This window comes from Ranitomeya variabilis, chromosome 3 (assembly GCF_051348905.1).
Source record: "Ranitomeya variabilis isolate aRanVar5 chromosome 3, aRanVar5.hap1, whole genome shotgun sequence".
NCBI classification, from domain to species: Eukaryota; Metazoa; Chordata; class Amphibia; order Anura; family Dendrobatidae; genus Ranitomeya; species Ranitomeya variabilis.
In genome coordinates this window covers 386,800,466-386,818,855 of record NC_135234.1, presented here as the reverse complement: position 1 = coordinate 386,818,855, position 18,390 = coordinate 386,800,466, and the positions used below count along the sequence as shown (strand labels likewise).

Sequence of the window (18,390 nt, the reverse complement as noted above, 5' to 3'; positions counted from 1 at the left end):
AAACCTCCCCAGCACATGCACTGTGCACTGCGAGAATTTGCTGGTTTCTGAGTCTGGACCGGAGGGCATGTTTGCGTTATGCATGCTCCCTGCCAGAACCCAACTAGTGGGCAGGGCCTCGCTCCATACCATCATATAGAGCGAGGCTGCACCCCGACTAGTGATGCGGCCATCCAGTGGGTGTGACTCACTAGAAGACGCGGCCTCGCTCCATACAAGTGTATATTCACTTGCACAACTGTATATTCAACATGACAGGTTTCCATTAAAACCACAGGTTCCCTCCAGCTTATGCTATAATTAGATGTAGTTGAAATTTTGCATCAAAAATTTTGTGTAAATTTGCATTCTTTTGATTTTAAGTGACATGCAGTTCTGCGGCACTTTTTCTGACATTTTCTGAAGATTTCATCCATCATATTGCTGTGGATAAAATCTGTAGCAAAAGTTTGCAACAAATCTTTGACATGTCGATTGCACATGAAAATAGTTCTTAATAGCAATTATTGCACTGTGCTTCTGAAACAATCTGCAATGTCTTACCATAATCTTTAGGACAACACTGAGACTTCTGCTTTTCACATACTGTACGTGCTCTATCATTGTCTTTCAATGTTAGATCACATACCCATTATAGTTTATGGTACTGTGACATGTCTGTTTTTTTACTGACTCTGTGTCTGCTAAAATAATTACAGAGATGTTCACCCAGCCAAATCAATGGGTCGGTGCCATTCATGTGCAATAGCATTTTTCACATTATAAGTGGTAGGAAATATTTAGCAATATATGTATTTTTTTATTAATTCGAGAAAATCATTGATGAAATACAGAAGGTAAAAACTGACACACTGATGAAAATCTGATCCAAATACTGAAGAAAATCAGAATATTTTCTGCCTGCATGAAAAATCACTATCATCCCCCCCAAAACAAAAATATTTGGATGCACATGTAGCTTTTTGAAAGACAAATCCAGCAATAACTTTAACATGGCCAGTCCGTTCATCCATCACTTAGAAATCAGCGTTGTAGCTCTGTCAAAGACAAGTCCAGCAATACCTTTACCTAGCCAGTCCGTTCCTTGGTCAGCATTTGAATTGATGTTCAAATACAGCTGAAATGCTATTTGAAGATCTGAAGCCTCTAACATTCCAGCTCTACTTCCCCTTCAGCATCGCCTCCTACTGCTTGACTGACAGCCTCTATTCTGTGTGATATCAGGCAAAGGAGATGTCAGTCAAGTGGTAGTGAACGTGGAATAGAGCTGTAGTGACAGAGGCTTCAGATCTACAGCCTCATTTGCATATCAATTCAAATTGATTTCTCAGTAACAAATGAACGGATTGGCCATGTAAAGTTGTTGCTGGACTTGTCCTTGAAAGAGCTACATGCTCATATAAATAGTTTGGGGGTGGTGTGGGGATCCTTTTTAATAGGTTCCCATTAAAGAAGTAAAACAAGACATGACTATGCACCTTAATTATAAAGGATATGCCCATCATTTTCTCATGTTTCCCTTTTGGCTTGTTGATGTGATCTAATTTGTTATAAATAAATACTAAGGACTCAATTCCTTAAGGCATTTGTGTATGTTTTTTGTAAAGTTGTTAGTGGTTTGTACCTTTTTTTGGTTTGTGCCATATTCATCTTTCCACTTGCGCCTTTTTTAAAGTCTATTTTATATATTTTTTCTAGTTTGCCGCTGTGGACAAAGTTTACGGTTTCCAAATGTTTTCACCTAATTCACCATTTTGCAACTTTTCAAAAGATCGCTAAATCCGTCCGAAAATCTACTTCAGTCTCTCCCTTGAGTAAATTTATCTGTGCCAGATATTTTAGCACATTTGTTGCTCAAATTTTCAAAACTTGCAACTTTTTTGTGCTAAACAGGTTGCAAAAAAGGTTAAAGATCATTATTGAGTTTGTGCAAAATTTATGAACCTCATGCTCCATTTTGAACAATTTGAGTCGATGTTAACAAATACCACATAACAAAAAAAGGAATGTGACTTAAAAAAAACTGCAATTCGTGAATCGAGCCTTACGTTTGGAAAGCGTATGCAAGATGTGTTAGGGTTGGCGGAACGCACCAAATATATATATTTATTAGAAGTAGTAGGTGCGTTCGCAACCCGGGATCCACCGTGCAGGAAAGAACCTGCTGCTAGATATGGCGGTACAAAATAGTAGTATAAACAAACTCTGTTACTTCACAGAGTCTGTTAGCAAAGAGAATGCTGTGCCCTGTTTAACTCACAGAGGAACACAGCTACTTAGTAGAGCAGATAGTGGTCATGCAGTCAAATGCAAACACCCAGCTCCTCTCCGATGGAGCCGGAATTCTAATGGCTATACGCCAGCCCTGAATCCACTCACATGAAACTCCTCGCCGGAGGTGCCAGCGTTCTAGGGGCTTATTTCAGCCGGGTCCCTGAATACACACACACGAAACTCTTCGCCGGAGATGCCAGCATTCTAGGGGCTTATTTCAGCCGGGTCCCTGACTGCAGACAAACACGACCACACTGGGGCTGAGCTCATACATAAATTGACACTAGTGTATGGCCGTGCGGACCTGCGGATGTTTTATAGTTGCAGCTCTACAGGACCTTCCTGGAGAACCAATAGGAGCTGCTACAGGGCCTGAGCGTGTGACCCCCAACCTCCAATGAGAGGTCCTCCCGTGGGCATGCTCAGTGTGTGCAAAGCAGGACTTAGTCCCAGAAAAGCCTGCTTGCCGCAAACCAGTAAAAGGTACAATAGCAGAGCCTGGAAAGGCAGCAGTAACTTTTTGTACAATATCGGACTGAGCGAGACGCTGGGATCGACGTCTCCGCTGAGCAGGCTCCACTGCGGCTGATGCAGAATGGGAGACTGCAGCAGACATGGTTAAAGACTCCCCCTGTGCAGCGGCGGGAACATTACAAGCTAACAGACCTATTCTCAAAACCTGTAGGCAGAGTTATACTTCTTTCAGAAATGTACCTCACTATAAACCCTTGTACCCCGACATATAAGATTGTTCAAAATCAAAGTCTTGTGGCCTGAATCACTAAGAAATCACTATGTTCTTGCAATAAACATGAATAAACCAAAACCTTCCTCTATCACTAATTCAATTATAGCAAATTTCCCCATCAGTGATACGTAACTTTTTTAAAAAAAAACTTTTTCTAAGATATAACTGGTCTGATTTTCCTGTACGATTGGAATTTACTAAAATAAAACTTGAATGAACTTGCAGACAAATCTGGCCAGACCATAGTTAGAAAATAAAAAAATACTAAGTGCAGAATACTAGGTCATGGCCGTCTGGGAATTAGCTTAAACATTCAGAGCTGCTAAAACATGGCCCTAAATTGTCATTTGAAGATGTACTTGCAAGGCTAAGTGGAACAGACCTGTCTGTGCCAGATGAAACCCAGGTGCAGAGCTGCTGATAGGACTTGTTCCCAAATTGCAGTCACAAGAAATTACCTGCAAAACACATCTGGTATAGAAGAATTCAGGTCTTGCATTAGGCATTTTTGGAGTGTTAAGTTTGATTTCCCCAATGTGTTGTTGATAGTATGTCCTGCCAGTGCCACCATGCATCATAGCACCATCTAGCATATTAAATCCCAGCTATTTAGTAAATAGGACTGTGCTGCAGTAATAGAGCGGTGTCAGAGATATACTGATTGGTCATCTTTTGCAGGGGCCCTAGCATTTGGACCTTCACCAGTAAGATATCTTAGAGACCACAACACTGCACATCCATTTATGTCTTATTTGCAGGAGTATCTGAATGCATTGCATGTTGTATATCCCCTGAGACAATCTGATTTTGGACCATCTCAAGAACAAGAGTTTCCACAATCCATCATAGTGCAATTTCAAATCAAAAGGTGCACGTTGACATCTGCAACACCACAGGGTATAACTCAACTTAAGAATAAGATAATGAATTCAGTGTATTTACAAGGATGCCTAACTTTTTTTCTGCATTAAAGGGAATCTGTCACCCCCAAAACCGAGGGTGAGGTAAGCCCACCGGCATCAGGAGCTTATCTACAGCATTCTGTAATGTTGTAGATAAGCCCCCGATGTATCCTGAAAGATGAGAAAAAGAGGTTAGATTATACTCACCCAGGGGCGTTTCCGCTGCGGTCCGGTCCGATGGGCTTCGGGGTCTGGTACAGGGCCTCCCATCTTCATCAGATGACATCCTCTTCTGGTCTTCATGCTGTGGCTCCGGCGCAGGTGTACTTTGTCCGCCCTGTTGAGGGCAGAGCAAAGTACTGCAGTGCGCAGGCGCCAGGAAAGGTCAGAGAGGCCCAGCACCTGCGCACTGCAGTACTTTGCCCTCAACAGGACAGACAAAGTACACCTGCGCCGGAGCCGCAGCATGAAGACCAGAAGAGGACGTCATCTGATGAAGATAGGAGGACCCGGACAGCAGCGGGAACGCCCCTGGGTGAGTATAATATAACCTCTTTTTCTCATCTTTTAGGATACATCGGGGGCTTATCTACAGCATTACAGAATGCAGTAGATAAGCCCCTGATGCCAGTGGGCTTACCTCACCCTTGATTTTTGGGGTGACAGATTCCCTTTAAGTCTGTAAATAAACTGTAAAATGGTGGAGACACCTTTTAATAACTGCTTCAGTAATTAAAATAGAGAAGCTTTTTTAAAAATATTTTTCATATGTACAATACAAAGATAGTGATCATTTTACTTGCATTTATATTTTGTCATTTAAAGCGGTATAGAGCTTTGCAAATAAATGAATTCATATGTTGTGATCTAGTATTCATGTGTCTTAATTGTATTCATATTTCCATATTTTGGCAGATTACACTTACTACGATTGGTTATGGGGATAAGACACCTCATACGTGGCTTGGGAGAGTCCTCGCTGCTGGGTTTGCTCTTCTTGGCACATCCTTTTTTGCACTTCCTGCGGTGAGTTTGTTAAATTAATCTAAATAACCAACATCAGCTTTTAAAATGAATGGTACAAAATTGGTATTTTATTCTATAACAGGGCATCTTGGGTTCTGGTTTTGCTCTAAAAGTTCAAGAACAACATAGACAGAAGCATTTTGAGAAGCGTCGGACTCCAGCAGCCAACCTTATACAGGTACTAGCTATTGAACCCGTTCTACGCCCGGGTGGCGAGCATTTATATTGGTATATGGTCTCCATCCTGGTATGTGCTGCTCCCATCTTGCTCTCCCATCCTGTCATGTGCTGCTCCATCCTGCGCCCCCATCCTGTCATGTGGTGCTCCATCCTGCATCCCCATCCTGTCACGTGCTCCCATCCTGCGCCCCCATCCTATTATGTGCTGCTCCATCCTGCGTCTCCATCCTGTCATGTGCTCCCATCCTGCGCCCCCATCCTGTGATATGCTGCTCCATCCTACACCCCCATCCTGTCATGTGTGTGCGCCCCCATTCTGTCATGTGCTGCTCCCATCCTGTGCCCCCATTCTGTCATGTGCTGCTCCCATCCTGTGCCCCCATCCTGTCATGTGCTGCTCCCATTCTGTCATGTGCTCCCATCCTGCACCCCCATCCTGTCATGTGTGCGCCCCCATTCTGTCATGTGCTGCTGCCATCGTGCGCAATCATTCTGTCATGTGCTGCTCCCATCATGCGCCTCCATTCTGTCATGTGGTGCTCCCATCCTGCGCCCCCATTCTGTCATGTGCTGCTCCCATCCTGTGCCCCCATTCGGTTGTAATGTGCTGCACCCATTCTGCCTGTTCCTGTTTCCATTCTGCCATATGTTGCTCTCATCTTTCTCTCTCCGGCTCTACTGCCCGAGTGCGGCTGTGCTGAGTGCGGGCGGCTGTGCTGAGTGCGGGCGGCTGTGCTGAGTGCGGGCGGCTGTGCGTGGCGGTGCTGAGTGCGGGCGGCTGTGCGTGGCTGTGCTGAGTGCAGGCGGCTGTGCGTGGCTGTGCTGAGTGCCGGCGGCTGTGCTGAGTGCCGGCGCCTGTGCTGAGTGCCGGCGGCTGTGCGTGGCTGTGCTGAGTGCCGGCGGCTGTGCGTGGCTGTGCTGAGTGCCGGCGGCTGTGCGTGGCTGTGCTGAGTGCGGTAGGCTGTGCGTGGCGGTGCTGAGTGCGGGCGGCTGTGCGTGGCTGTGCTGAGTGCCGGCGGCTGTGCTGTGTGCCGTCGGCTGTGCTGAGTGCCGGCGGCTGTGCTGAGTGCCGGCGGCTGTGCGTGGCGGTGCTGAGTGCGGGCGGCTGTGCGTGGCTGTGCTGAGTGCCGGCGGCTGTGCTGTGTGCCGGCGGCTGTGCTGAGTGCCGGCGGCTGTGCTGAGTGCCGGCGGCTGTGCGTGGCTGTGCTGAGTGCCGGCGGCTGTGCGTGGCTGTGCTGAGTGCCGGCGGCTGTGCGTGGCTGTGCTGAGTGCTGGCGGCTGTGCGTGGCTGTGCTGAGTGCGGGAGGCTGTGCGTGGCTGTGCTGAGTGCGGGCGGCTGTGCGTGGCGGTGCTGAGTGCAGGCGGCTGTGCGTGGCGGTGCTGAGTGCGGGCGGCTGTGCTGAGTGCGGGCGGCTGTGCGTGGCTGTGCTGAGTGCGGGCGGCTGTGCTGAGTGCGGGCGGCTGTGCGTGGCGGTGCTGAGTGCAGGCGGCTGTGCTGAGTGCCGGTGGCTGTGCTGAGTGCCGGCGGCTGTGCTGAGTGCCGGTGGCTGTGCTGAGTGCCGGCGGCTGTGCTGAGTGCCGGCGGCTGTGCTGAGTGCGGGAGGCTGTGCGTGGCGGTGCTGAGAGTGCGGGCGGCTGTGCGTGGTGGTGATGAGTGCGGGCGGCTGTGCGTGGCGGTGGTGAGTTCAGGCGGCTGTGCATGGTGGTGCTGAGAGTGCGGGCGGCTGTGCGTGGCGGTGGTGAGTGCGGGCGGCTGTGCGTGGCGGTGGTGAGTGTGGGCGGCTGTGCGTGGCAGTGGTGAGTGCGGGCGGCTGTGCGTGGCGGTGGTGAGTTCGGGCAGCTGTGCGTGGTGGTGCTGAGAGTGTGGGCGGCTGTGCGTGGCGGTGGTGAGTGCGGGCGGCTGTGCGTGGCGGTGGTGAGTTCGGGCAGCTGTGCGTGGTGGTGCTGAGAGTGTGGGCGGCTGTGCGTGGCGGTGGTGAGTGCGGGCGGCTGTGCGTGGCGGTGGTGAGTGCGGGCGGCTGTGCGTGGCGGTGGTGAGTGCGGGCGGCTGTGCGTGGTGGTGGTGAGTGCGGGCGGCTGTGCGTGGTGGTGCTGAGAGTGCGGGCGGCTGTGCGTGGCAGTGGTGAGTGCGGGCGGCTGTGCGTGGCGGTGGTGAGTTCGGGCGGCTGTGCGTGGTGGTTCTGAGAGTGCGGGCGGCTGTGCCTGGCGGTGGTGAGTGCGGGCGGCTGTGCGGGGTGGTGCTGAGAGTGCGGGCGGCTGTGCGTGGCGGTGGTGAGTGCGGGCGGCTGTGCGTGGCGGTGGTGAGTTCAGGCGGCTGTGCGTGGTGGTGCTGAGAGTGCGGGCGGCTGTGCGTGGCAGTGGTGAGTGCGGGCGGCTGTGCGTGGCAGTGGTGAGTGCGGGCGGCTGTGCGTGGCGGTGGTGAGTTCGGGCGGCTGTGCGTGGTGGTTCTGAGAGTGCGGGCAGCTGTGCCTGGCGGTGGTGAGTGCGGGCGGCTGTGCGGGGTGGTGCTGAGAGTGCGGGCGGCTGTGCCTGGCGGTGGTGAGTGCGGGCGGCTGTGCAGGGTGGTGCTGAGAGTGCGGGCGGCTGTGCCTGGCGGTGGTGAGTGCTGGCGGCTGTGCGGGGTGGTGCTGAGAGTGCGGGCGGCTGTGCGTGGCGCCGAGTGCTGGGGGCCTGAGCAGGCGGGGACACCGGCGCGCTGTGGGGGTCAGGTGCCGGAGTCGCCGCTAGCTCAGGCCCCTGGCACTTGCTATATTTACCTGTCCCCCGTTCCACTGCTGCGCGCCTCTCTGTCTTCCGGGGTCCTCTGCCTCTTCAGTCAGAGGGCGGTGCGCATTAAGCGCATCATCGCGCCCTCTGAACTGAACGTCGCAGGTGGAGGATGGAGCAGCGCGCAGCAGTGGAACAAGACAGGTAAATATACTCACCCTCCGCCTCCTGGCTCGTCCCTGCTTCTCCGTTGGAGATCGCGGTGCGTTCAGCGCTTACGCATACCGCGATCTCCTGGGAGCGTCTCTCTGTGGGGTCCAGACTGTGCCGGCGCTTGCGCTTGCGCAGTCTATAGAGGCTTCGGACAGAGTGACGCTCCCAGCGTTATATTATAGATTGGATTTGATGGAGGCATCAAAGCTGGAGTTTTAAATTCTGTAATTGTTATGAAGTATCGAACAGTATGATTGTATTTTGGTACAAAGTATGGGTTACAATCAGCGTCGGACTGGGGAGTCTGGGGCTCACAGGAGGAATTGACCCTAGGGGCCCACCCAATGCAAATACCTGTTAGCCATTATTCCCGTTATAGTGGAGCATCGAATGTAAAACACAGGAGACTCCTGCATATTTACTCTGTGCCACCATATCTGGGATGTACAATTATGGTAGTTTGTATTAAAGGGCTACTTTGGTTAAAACACACCGATCCATGGGCTAAACACGATAGGTGATAACTTATTGATTGTTTGCTTCCAACCATTGGAAACCGCACCAAGAATTTGGAAGTTTCATCCCTGACCGGACATTTTTATCATTTTAAAAGGGAGCGGCAGGTGGGAGGTCTGACCGCAGCTCCATTCATTCTCTTTGGGGCTTCCAGAAAAAAAACAAGCGTAACACTCGCAGCCACTGAGGGAATGAATGGATCAGTGGTAAAGTCACACATGCCACTCCAGTCTAATGGGGATAAAAGCTCCACATTCTTCCAATCGGCCGGGTCCCAGCAGTCAGAACCCCACAAATCAATAAGTTATCATGATCCTGTGGAGAGCTGATTACTCGTTTTCACCGGAGAACCCCTGTAAGTGCATCTTGCTCCAAGTATTTAATCACTAATGGAAATAAATAATTTTCTCCTACTTAATATCAGAAAGAACACATGACTGCCATACACAAAACAATCCACCATACCAATACCAATAATATTACACATTATCAGCATAAATCAACAAAATAATTCCACGTACAAGGGAGAACTGCTGCCACACAAGTGACCAGACCACATATTACCAACACAGTGACTGAATAATACCACATACAGTTATACAGTTACAAGGAAGAAATACAGCCACACCGCGACCAGACCACATATTACCACCACATTGTGACCAAATAATAACACATACTGTACAAGGGAGAAATACCACCACACCATGACCAGGCCAAATTTTACTACCATATAGTAACCAAATATTACAATACTGATCATTAATAAGAAAAAACAATACTAATATTACCATAAGTTCCATTATATACATTAGCTCTGTACATAGTATAAAGTGTATAGTGTCAGTATACAGGTAATACAGGGATTCACCACTGTCATTATATACAGGATCTCTGTATATAGTGTCAGTGTACATTTAATACAGGGTTCACAAGTAAATTTATACACAGGAGCGCTGTACATAGTGTATAGTGTACAGGTAATACAGGGACCACCAGTAACATTATACACTCGAGCTTTGCATATAGTTTACAGGTAATAATAATAATAATTTTATTTATATAGCGCCAACATATTCTGCAGCGCTTTACAACTTATAGAGGGGACTTGTACAGACAATAGACATTACAGCATAACAGAAATCACAGTTCAAAATAGATACCAAGAGGAGTGAGGGCCCTGCTCGCAAGCTTACAAACTATGAGGAAAAGGGAGACACGAGAGGTGGATGGTAACAATTGCTTTAGTTATCCGGACCAGTCAGTGTAAGGCTCGGGTGTTCATGTAGAGCTGTGTTGTGGATTCTGTTTTTGGGCTCCCTCTGGTGGTTACAAGTGGTACTGGGTGACTTTGGTGGGTTGCGGTCTCTGGTTTCTACCTGTCCATCATAGGCTGGGTGTTTCCTATTTAACCTGGCTTTCCTGTCATTCCCTTGCCGGCTATCAATGTAATCAGAGTGTCTCTGTTTGCCTCTGCTACCTGCTCCTATAATCTGCTGGACAAGCTAAGTTCTGATTTTCCTGTTTTTTGTGTTCTGCCTTATCATGTTTTTAGTCCAGCTTGCATACATATGAATCTTTGCTGCTGGTTGCTCTAGTGGGCTGAAATTACTCCCCATGTACCATGAGTTGGCACATGGGTCCCAGTAATTTCAGGATGGTTTTTTGAAGAAAGGGTTTTTCGCTGACCGCCTAGATCTCTTTTGTATCCTTCTGCTATCTAGCTGTAGCGGGCCTCATTTTGCTAAAACTGTTTTCATACCTGCGTATGTGCCTTCCTCTTAATTCACCGTCATTATATGTGGGGGGCTGCTATCCCTTTGGGGTATTTCTCTAGGAGGCAAGAGAGGTCTGCTTTTCATCTTCTAGGGGAAGTTAGTTCTCCGGCTGGCGCGAGACGTCTAGAGTCCCCGTAGGTACGTTCCCCGGCTGCTGATAGTGTTTGTGTTAAGTTCAGGATCGCGGTCAGCTCAGGTTCCATCACCCTAGAGCTTGTCCTATTTTTGTGCTTGCCCTTTTGGTGATTCCCTGCCATTGGAATCATGACAGTATAGCTGGCCCGAAAGTTTGGGCTGAAGCAGGAGAAAAAGAAGTGTTGAGGGGGATTTTTTTTTTTTTCTTTTCTCAGAGTTTTGCTGCCTAGCCCTTAATTGCTGTGTCTAGCTGCTTCTTACCTCCTCTTAACCCTTGAATGGCTCTGACCTTAGCTGTTTAACATGGATGTCCAGAGTTTGGCTTCCAGCCTGAATAATCTTGCTGCTAAGGTTCAAAACATACAGGATTTTGTTGTTCACACTCCTATGTCTGAACCTAGAATTCCTATTCCAGAGTTTTTTTCTGGAGATAGATCTACCTTCTTGAATTTCAGGAACAATTGCAAATTGTTTCTTTCTTTGAAATCTCGCTCCTCTGGAGACCCTGCTCAGCAGGTCAAGATTGTTATATCTTTCCTGCGGGGTGACCCTCAGAATTGGGCATTTGCATTGGCACCAGGGGATCCTGCATTGCTCAGTGTGGATGCGTTTTTTCTGGCACTGGGATTGCTCTATGAGGAACCTAACCTGGAGATTCAGGCTGAAAAGGCTTTATTGGCCCTCTCTCAGGGGCATGATGAAGCGGAAGTATATTGTCAAAAATTTCGGAAATGGTCGGTGCTTACTCAGTGGAATGAGTGCGCCCTGGCTGCAAACTTCAGAAATGGTCTTTCTGAGGCCATTAAGGATATTATGGTGGGGTTCCCTGCGCCTACAGGTCTGAATGAGTCTATGACTATGGCCATTCAGATTGATCGGCGTTTACGGGAGCGCAAACCTGTGCACCAGTTGGCGGTGTCTTCTGAACAGGCACCTGAGACTATGCAATGTGATAGAATTCAGTCCAGAAGTGAACGGCAAAATTATAGGCGGAAAAATGGATTGTGTTTTTATTGTGGTGATTCAGCTCATGTTATATCAACATGCTCTAAACGCACAAAAAAGGTTGATAAATCTTTTGCCATTAGTACTCTGCAGTCTAAGTTCATTTTGTCTGTAACTCTGATTTGTTCACTGTCATCCATTTCCGTCAATGCCTATGTGGATTCGGGCGCTGCCCTGAGTCTTATGGATTGGTTAATTTGCCAAACGCTGCGGTTTTAGTCTGGAGCCTCTGGAAGTTCCTATTCCTTTGAAGGGAATTGACTCTACACCATTGGCTATGAATAAACCGCAGTACTGGACACAAGTGACCATGCGCATGACTCCCGTTCATCAGGAGGTGATTCGCTTCCTTGTACTGTATAATTTACATGATGTACTAGTGCTTGGTCTGCCATGGTTACAAACTCATAATCTAGTCCTGGATTGGAAAACAATGTCTGTGTTAAGCTGGGGATGTCAGGGGGTTCATGATGATGCACCTCTGATTTCAATCGCTTCATCTACTCCTTCTGAGGTCCCTGCGTTTTTGTCTGACTATCGGGATGTTTTTGAGGAGCCTAAGCTCAATTCGCTCCCTCCTCATAGGGATTGTGACTGTGCTATAGATTTAATTCCTGGCAGTAAGTTCCCTAAGGGTCGTTTATTTAATCTGTCAGTGCCAGAGCATACTGCTATGCGGAATTATATTAAGGAGTCCTTGGAAAAGGGACATATTCGTCCATCTTCGTCCCCTCTGGGAGCAGGTTTTTTTTTCGTGGCTAAAAAAGATGGTTCCCTGAGGCCTTGTATAGATTATCGCCTTCTGAATAAGATTACAGTCAAATATCAGTATCCATTGCCATTATTGACTGATTTGTTTGCTCGCATTAAGGGGGCTAGGTGGTTCACTAAGATAGATCTTCGCGGTGCGTATAATCTTGTGCGGATAAAGCAGGGTGATGAGTGGAAAACCGCATTTAATACGCCTGAGGGCCATTTTGAGTATTTGGTAATGCCTTTTGGACTTTCTAATGCTCCTTCAGTCTTTCAGTCCTTTATGCACAATATTTTCCGTGAATATCTGGATAAGTTTATGATTGTGTATTTGGATGATATTTTGGTTTTTTCTGATGACTGGGAGTCTCATGTTCTACAGGTCAGGAAGGTGTTTCAAGTCCTGCGGGCCAATTCTTTGTTTGTGAAGGGCTCAAAATGTCTCTTTGGAGTTCAGAAGATTTCTTTTTTGGGGTACATTTTTTCTCCTTCTACTATTGAGATGGATCCCGTCAAGGTTCAGGTGATCTTTGACTGGACACAACCTACATCTGTTAAGAGTCTTCAGAGGTTCTTGGGTTTTGCTAATTTTTATCGTCGTTTCATTGCTAATTTTTCCAGTGTTGTTAAACCTTTGACTGATTTGACTAAGAAAGGTGCTGATGTTGCTGATTGGTCTCCTACGGCTGTGGAGGCATTTCAGGAACTTAAGCGCCGGTTTTCTTCTGCTCCTGTGTTATGTCAACCAGATGTTTCACTTCCTTTTCAGGTTGAGGTTGATGCTTCCTAGATTGGAGCGGGGGCGGTTTTGTCACAGAGAAGTTCCGATGGCTCGGTGATGAAGCCATGTGCGTTCTTTTCTAGAAAATTCTCGCCCGCCGAGCGGAATTATGATGTGGGTAATCGGGAGCTTTTGGCCATGAAGTGGGCATTTGAGGAGTGGCGTCATTGGCTTGAGGGTGCTAGACATCGTGTGGTGGTCTTGACTGATCACAAAAATCTGATTTACCTTGAGTCTGCCAGGCGTCTGAATCCTAGACAGGCTCGTTGGTCATTGTTTTTTTCTCGTTTCAATTTTGTGGTTTCATACCTGCCAGGTTCAAAGAATGTGAAGGCAGATGCTCTTTCCAGGAGTTTTGTGCCTGACTCTCCTGGAGACTCTGGGCCTACTGGTATCCTTAGGGATGGGGTAATATTGTCCGCCGTCTCCCCAGACTTGCGACGTGCATTGCAGGAGTTTCAGGCGGATAAACCTGATCGTTGTCCACCAGAAAGACTGTTTGTTCCGGATGATTGGACCAGTAGAGTCATCTCCGAGGTCCATTCTTCTGCATTGGCTGGTCATCCTGGAATATTTGGTACTAGAGACTTGGTGGCCAGGTCTTTTTGGTGGCCTTCCTTGTCAAGGGATGTGCGTACCTTTGTGCAGTCTTGTGAAGTGTGTGCTCGGGCTAAGCCTTGCTGTTCTCCGGCCAGTGGGTTGTTGTTATCCTTGCCTATCCCGAAGAGGCCTTGGACGCACATTTCCATGGATTTTATTTCAGATCTCCCTGTCTCACAGAAAATGTCCGTCATCTGGGTTGTGTGTGACCGCTTTTCTAAGATGGTTCATTTGGTACCCTTGCCTAAGTTGCCTTCCTCCTCTGAGTTGGTCCCTTTGTTTTTTCAGAACGTGGTTCGTTTGCATGGGATTCCGGAGAATATCGTTTCTGACAGGGGATCCCAGTTTGTGTCTAGATTTTGGCGGACGTTTTGTGCTAAGATGGGCATTAATTTGTCTTTCTCGTCTGCATTCCATCCTCAGACGAATGGCCAGACGGAGCGAACTAATCAGACCTTGGAAACTTATTTAAGGTGTTTTGTTTCTGCTGATCAAGATGACTGGGTTGCCTTTTTGCCGCTGGCCGAATTTGCCCTTAATAATCGGGCTAGTTCTGCCACTTTGGTTTCTCCTTTCTTTTGTAATTCGGGGTTTCATCCTCGTTTTTCCTCTGGTCAGGTGGAGCCTTCGGATTGTCCTGGAGTGGACGTGGTGGTGGACAGGCTACATCAGATTTGGAATCAGGTGGTGGACAATTTAAAGTTGTCTCAGGAGAAGGCTCAGCAGTTTGCTAATCGCCGTCGCCGCGTGGGTCCCCGACTTCGTGTTGGGGACTTGGTGTGGTTGTCTTCTCGTTTTGTCCCTATGAAGGTCTCTTCTCCTAAGTTCAAGCCTCGGTTCATCGGTCCTTATAAGATCTTGGAGATTCTTAACCCTGTGTCTTTTCGTTTGGATCTCCCAGCATCGTTTGCTATTCATAATGTGTTCCATCGGTCGTTATTGCGGAGGTATGAGGTGCCCGTTGTTCCTTCGGTTGAGCCTCCTGCTCCGGTGCTGGTGGAGGGAGAATTGGAGTATGTTGTTGAGAAGATCTTGGATTCTCGTGTTTCCAGACGTAAACTCCAGTATTTGGTTAAGTGGAAGGGTCAAGAGGATAATTCCTGGGTGGTCGCCTCTGATGTTCATGCGACTGATTTGGTCCGCGCCTTCCATAGAGCTCATCCTGATCGCCCTGGGGGTTCTCGTGAGGGTTCGGTGACCCCTCCTCAAGGGGGGGGTACTGTTGTGGATTCTGTTTTTGGGCTCCCTCTGGTGGTTACAAGTGGTACTGGGTGACTTTGGTGGGTTGCGGTCTCTGGTTTCTACCTGTCCATCATAGGCTGGGTGTTTCCTATTTAACCTGGCTTTCCTGTCATTCCCTTGCCGGCTATCAATGTAATCAGAGTGTCTCTGTTTGCCTCTGCTACCTGCTCCTATAATCTGCTGGACAAGCTAAGTTCTGATTTTCCTGTTTTTTGTGTTCTGCCTTATCATGTTTTTAGTCCAGCTTGCATACATATGAATCTTTGCTGCTGGTTGCTCTAGTGGGCTGAAATTACTCCCCATGTACCATGAGTTGGCACATGGGTCCCAGTAATTTCAGGATGGTTTTTTGAAGAAAGGGTTTTTCGCTGACCGCCTAGATCTCTTTTGTATCCTTCTGCTATCTAGCTGTAGCGGGCCTCATTTTGCTAAAACTGTTTTCATACCTGCGTATGTGCCTTCCTCTTAATTCACCGTCATTATATGTGGGGGGCTGCTATCCCTTTGGGGTATTTCTCTAGGAGGCAAGAGAGGTCTGCTTTTCATCTTCTAGGGGAAGTTAGTTCTCCGGCTGGCGCGAGACGTCTAGAGTCCCCGTAGGTACGTTCCCCGGCTGCTGATAGTGTTTGTGTTAAGTTCAGGATCGCGGTCAGCTCAGGTTCCATCACCCTAGAGCTTGTCCTATTTTTGTGCTTGCCCTTTTGGTGATTCCCTGCCATTGGAATCATGACAGAGCTGCAGGAACCAGTTCACTGCCTAAGTATGTAGCAGTACAGACACAGAGGCTATTAACTGCATGAAGTATATGAGAACATGATGCGAGGAACCTGATTATGGTTTTTTTGTTTTGTTTTTTTTTTAATGAGCCACACAGGGATAGTTAGGTTAATGCGTTGAGGCAGTAGGCCAATCTGAACAAATGAGTTTTTAGGGCACGCTTAAAACTGTGGGGATTGGGGATTATTCGTATTAACCTAGGTAGTGCATTCCAAAGAGTCGGCGCAGCACGTGTAAAGTCTTGGAGACGGGAGTGGGAGGTTCTGATTATTGATACAGTGATCACCAGTGACGTTATACACTGGAGCTCTGTATATAGTGTCAGTGTACAGGTAATACAGTGATCACTAGTGACATTATATACAGGAGTTCTGTATATCGTGTCAGTTTACAGGTAATACAGTGATCACCACTGCCATTATACATATGAGCTATATATATAGTGTACAGGCAATACAGTGATCACCAGTGACATTATACACAGGAGGTCTGTACATAGTATACAGTATATAGTGTAAGCATACAGGTAACACACTGGCTCACCAGTGATGTCTCTAGTTGAAAATACTCATCTTCGCTTTTCTTTTTCATCCAGCATAGACCGCCATCACTTCTTCCAGCCAGGACTTGGTCTCTGCAGAAAATAACACACAGATATCTAGAGCAGCCTTTCCAGAGCACATTCCCCAATTTTTCCCCAACTTTTACACTACGCCAGATGAAGAAAAAAAACAATATAGTGTCTCCCGACACAGTAACAGGACCTCCCCATTGAAAATAGCATCCTCAAAAATAAAATACATCACAGCAGTAATAATATCCCTTAATTAGCCCCTATGGTAATAATGTCCCGCCGCATCCTGGCCCCTTCTGGTAATAGGCTCCCACATTCTGGCCTCTTTCGGTAATAATGTCTCATTCCTGGCCCCTGCCGGTCATAATGTGTCTCATTCCTGGCTCCTTGTGTCTCATTCCTGGCCTCTTGTGTCTCATTCCTGACCACATGTGTCTCAGTACTGGCCCCGTGTGTCTCATTCCTGGCCCCATATGTTCTCCCATCCTGGCCCCTTATGTTCTCACATCCTGGCCTCATATCTTCACCCACCCTGGCCTCATATCTTCTCCCATCCTGGCCCCTTATGTTCTCCCATCCTGACCCTACATGTCTCCATCCTGACCCCACATGTTCTCCCATCCTGTTTCCTGGCCACATATAATCTCCCATCCTGCCCCCTGGCACCATATGTCCTCCAATCCTGCCCCCAGGCCCCATATGATCTTCCATCCTGTCCCCAGCCCGATATGTCTTCTCTTCCTACCCCCAGGCCTCATATGATCTCCCATCCTGCCCTCAGGCCCCATATCTCCCATCCTGCCCTCAGGCCCCATATCTCCCATCCTGCCCCAGGCCCTGTCATGGTTCTCAATGGCAAGAGAACGTAGTAAAGCATACAAAAAGGACTAGCTCTTGGAAGATGGGAACTCGAGCTGACTGTGAGCTAAACCTACCGCACAAATAACAGTGGCCGGGTAGCGTGCCTACGTTTTATCCCTAGACGCCCAGCGCCAGCCGGAGAACTGACTGACCCTAGCAGAGGAAAATACAGACCTGGCTTACCTCTAGAGAAATTTTCCCCAAAAGGCAGACAGTAGCCCCCACATATATTGTCGGTGATTTCAGAGGAAATTGACATACGAAGTATGAAGATAGGTTTAGCAAATTGAGGTCCGCTTACTAGATAGTAGGAAGACAGAAAAGGGAACTTCACAGTCAGCTGAAAACCCTTTCAAAACACCATCCTGGAATTACTTTAAGACTCTAATATCAACTCATGACACCAGAGTGGCAATTCCAGCTCACAAGAGCTTCCAGCCTCAGAAATAAACAATCACAGAGAACTGGAACAAAAATGCAAAACAAACTTAGGACTACAAGTCCAACTTAGCTGATAGTAGTCTAGGAGCAGGAACATGCAACAGAAAGGCTTCTGGTAACATTGTTGGCCGGCATAGAAATGACTGAGGAGCAAGGCTAAATAGACAACTCCCACATCCTGATGGAAACAGGTGAACAGAGGCGATGAAGCACACAAGTTCAGTACCACCAGTGACCACCGGGGGAGCCCAGAAACCAAATTCACAACAGTACCCCCCCCTCAAGGAGGGGGCACCGAACCCTCACCAGAACCACCAGGGCGATCAGGATGAGCCCTATGAAAGGCACGGACCAAATCGGAGGCATGAACATCAGAGGCTGTCACCCAAGAATTATCCTCCTGACCGTAGCCCTTCCACTTGACCAGATACTGAAGTCTCCGTCTGGAAACACGGGAGTCCAAGATCTTCTCGACAACGTACTCCAACTCACCCTCAACCAACACCGGAGCAGGAGGCTCAACGGAAGGCACAACCGGTACCTCATACTTGCGCAACAATGACCGATGGAAGACATTATGAATAGAAAAAGATGCAGGGAGGTCCAAACGAAAGGACACAGGGTTAAGAATCTCCAATATCTTGTACGGGCCGATAAACCGAGGCTTAAACTTAGGAGAAGAAACCTTCATAGGGACAAAACGAGAAGACAACCACACCAAGTCCCCAACACAAAGACGAGGACCAACACAACGACGGCGGTTGGCAAAATGCTGAGTCTTCTCCTGGGACAACTTCAAATTGTCCACCACATGCCCCCAAATCTGATGCAACCTCTCCACCACAGCATCCACTCCAGGACAATCCGAAGACTCCACC

At 48.1% G+C, this 18,390-nt stretch overlaps 1 protein-coding gene across 4 annotated transcripts in view; it reads left to right on the top strand.

Moving 5' to 3' along the window:
- KCNQ4 (potassium voltage-gated channel subfamily Q member 4) overlaps positions 1-18,390 on the top strand; it is a 274,261-nt gene that overhangs the window by 201,503 nt on the left and 54,368 nt on the right. For all 4 annotated transcript variants that reach the window (XM_077296060.1, XM_077296059.1, XM_077296057.1 and 1 more), the window contains exons 6-7: positions 4,840-4,950; positions 5,033-5,128. In XM_077296060.1, coding sequence (XP_077152175.1) covers positions 4,840-4,950; positions 5,033-5,128 — 207 coding nt within the window. The remainder of the gene's footprint in view (positions 1-4,839; positions 4,951-5,032; positions 5,129-18,390) is intronic.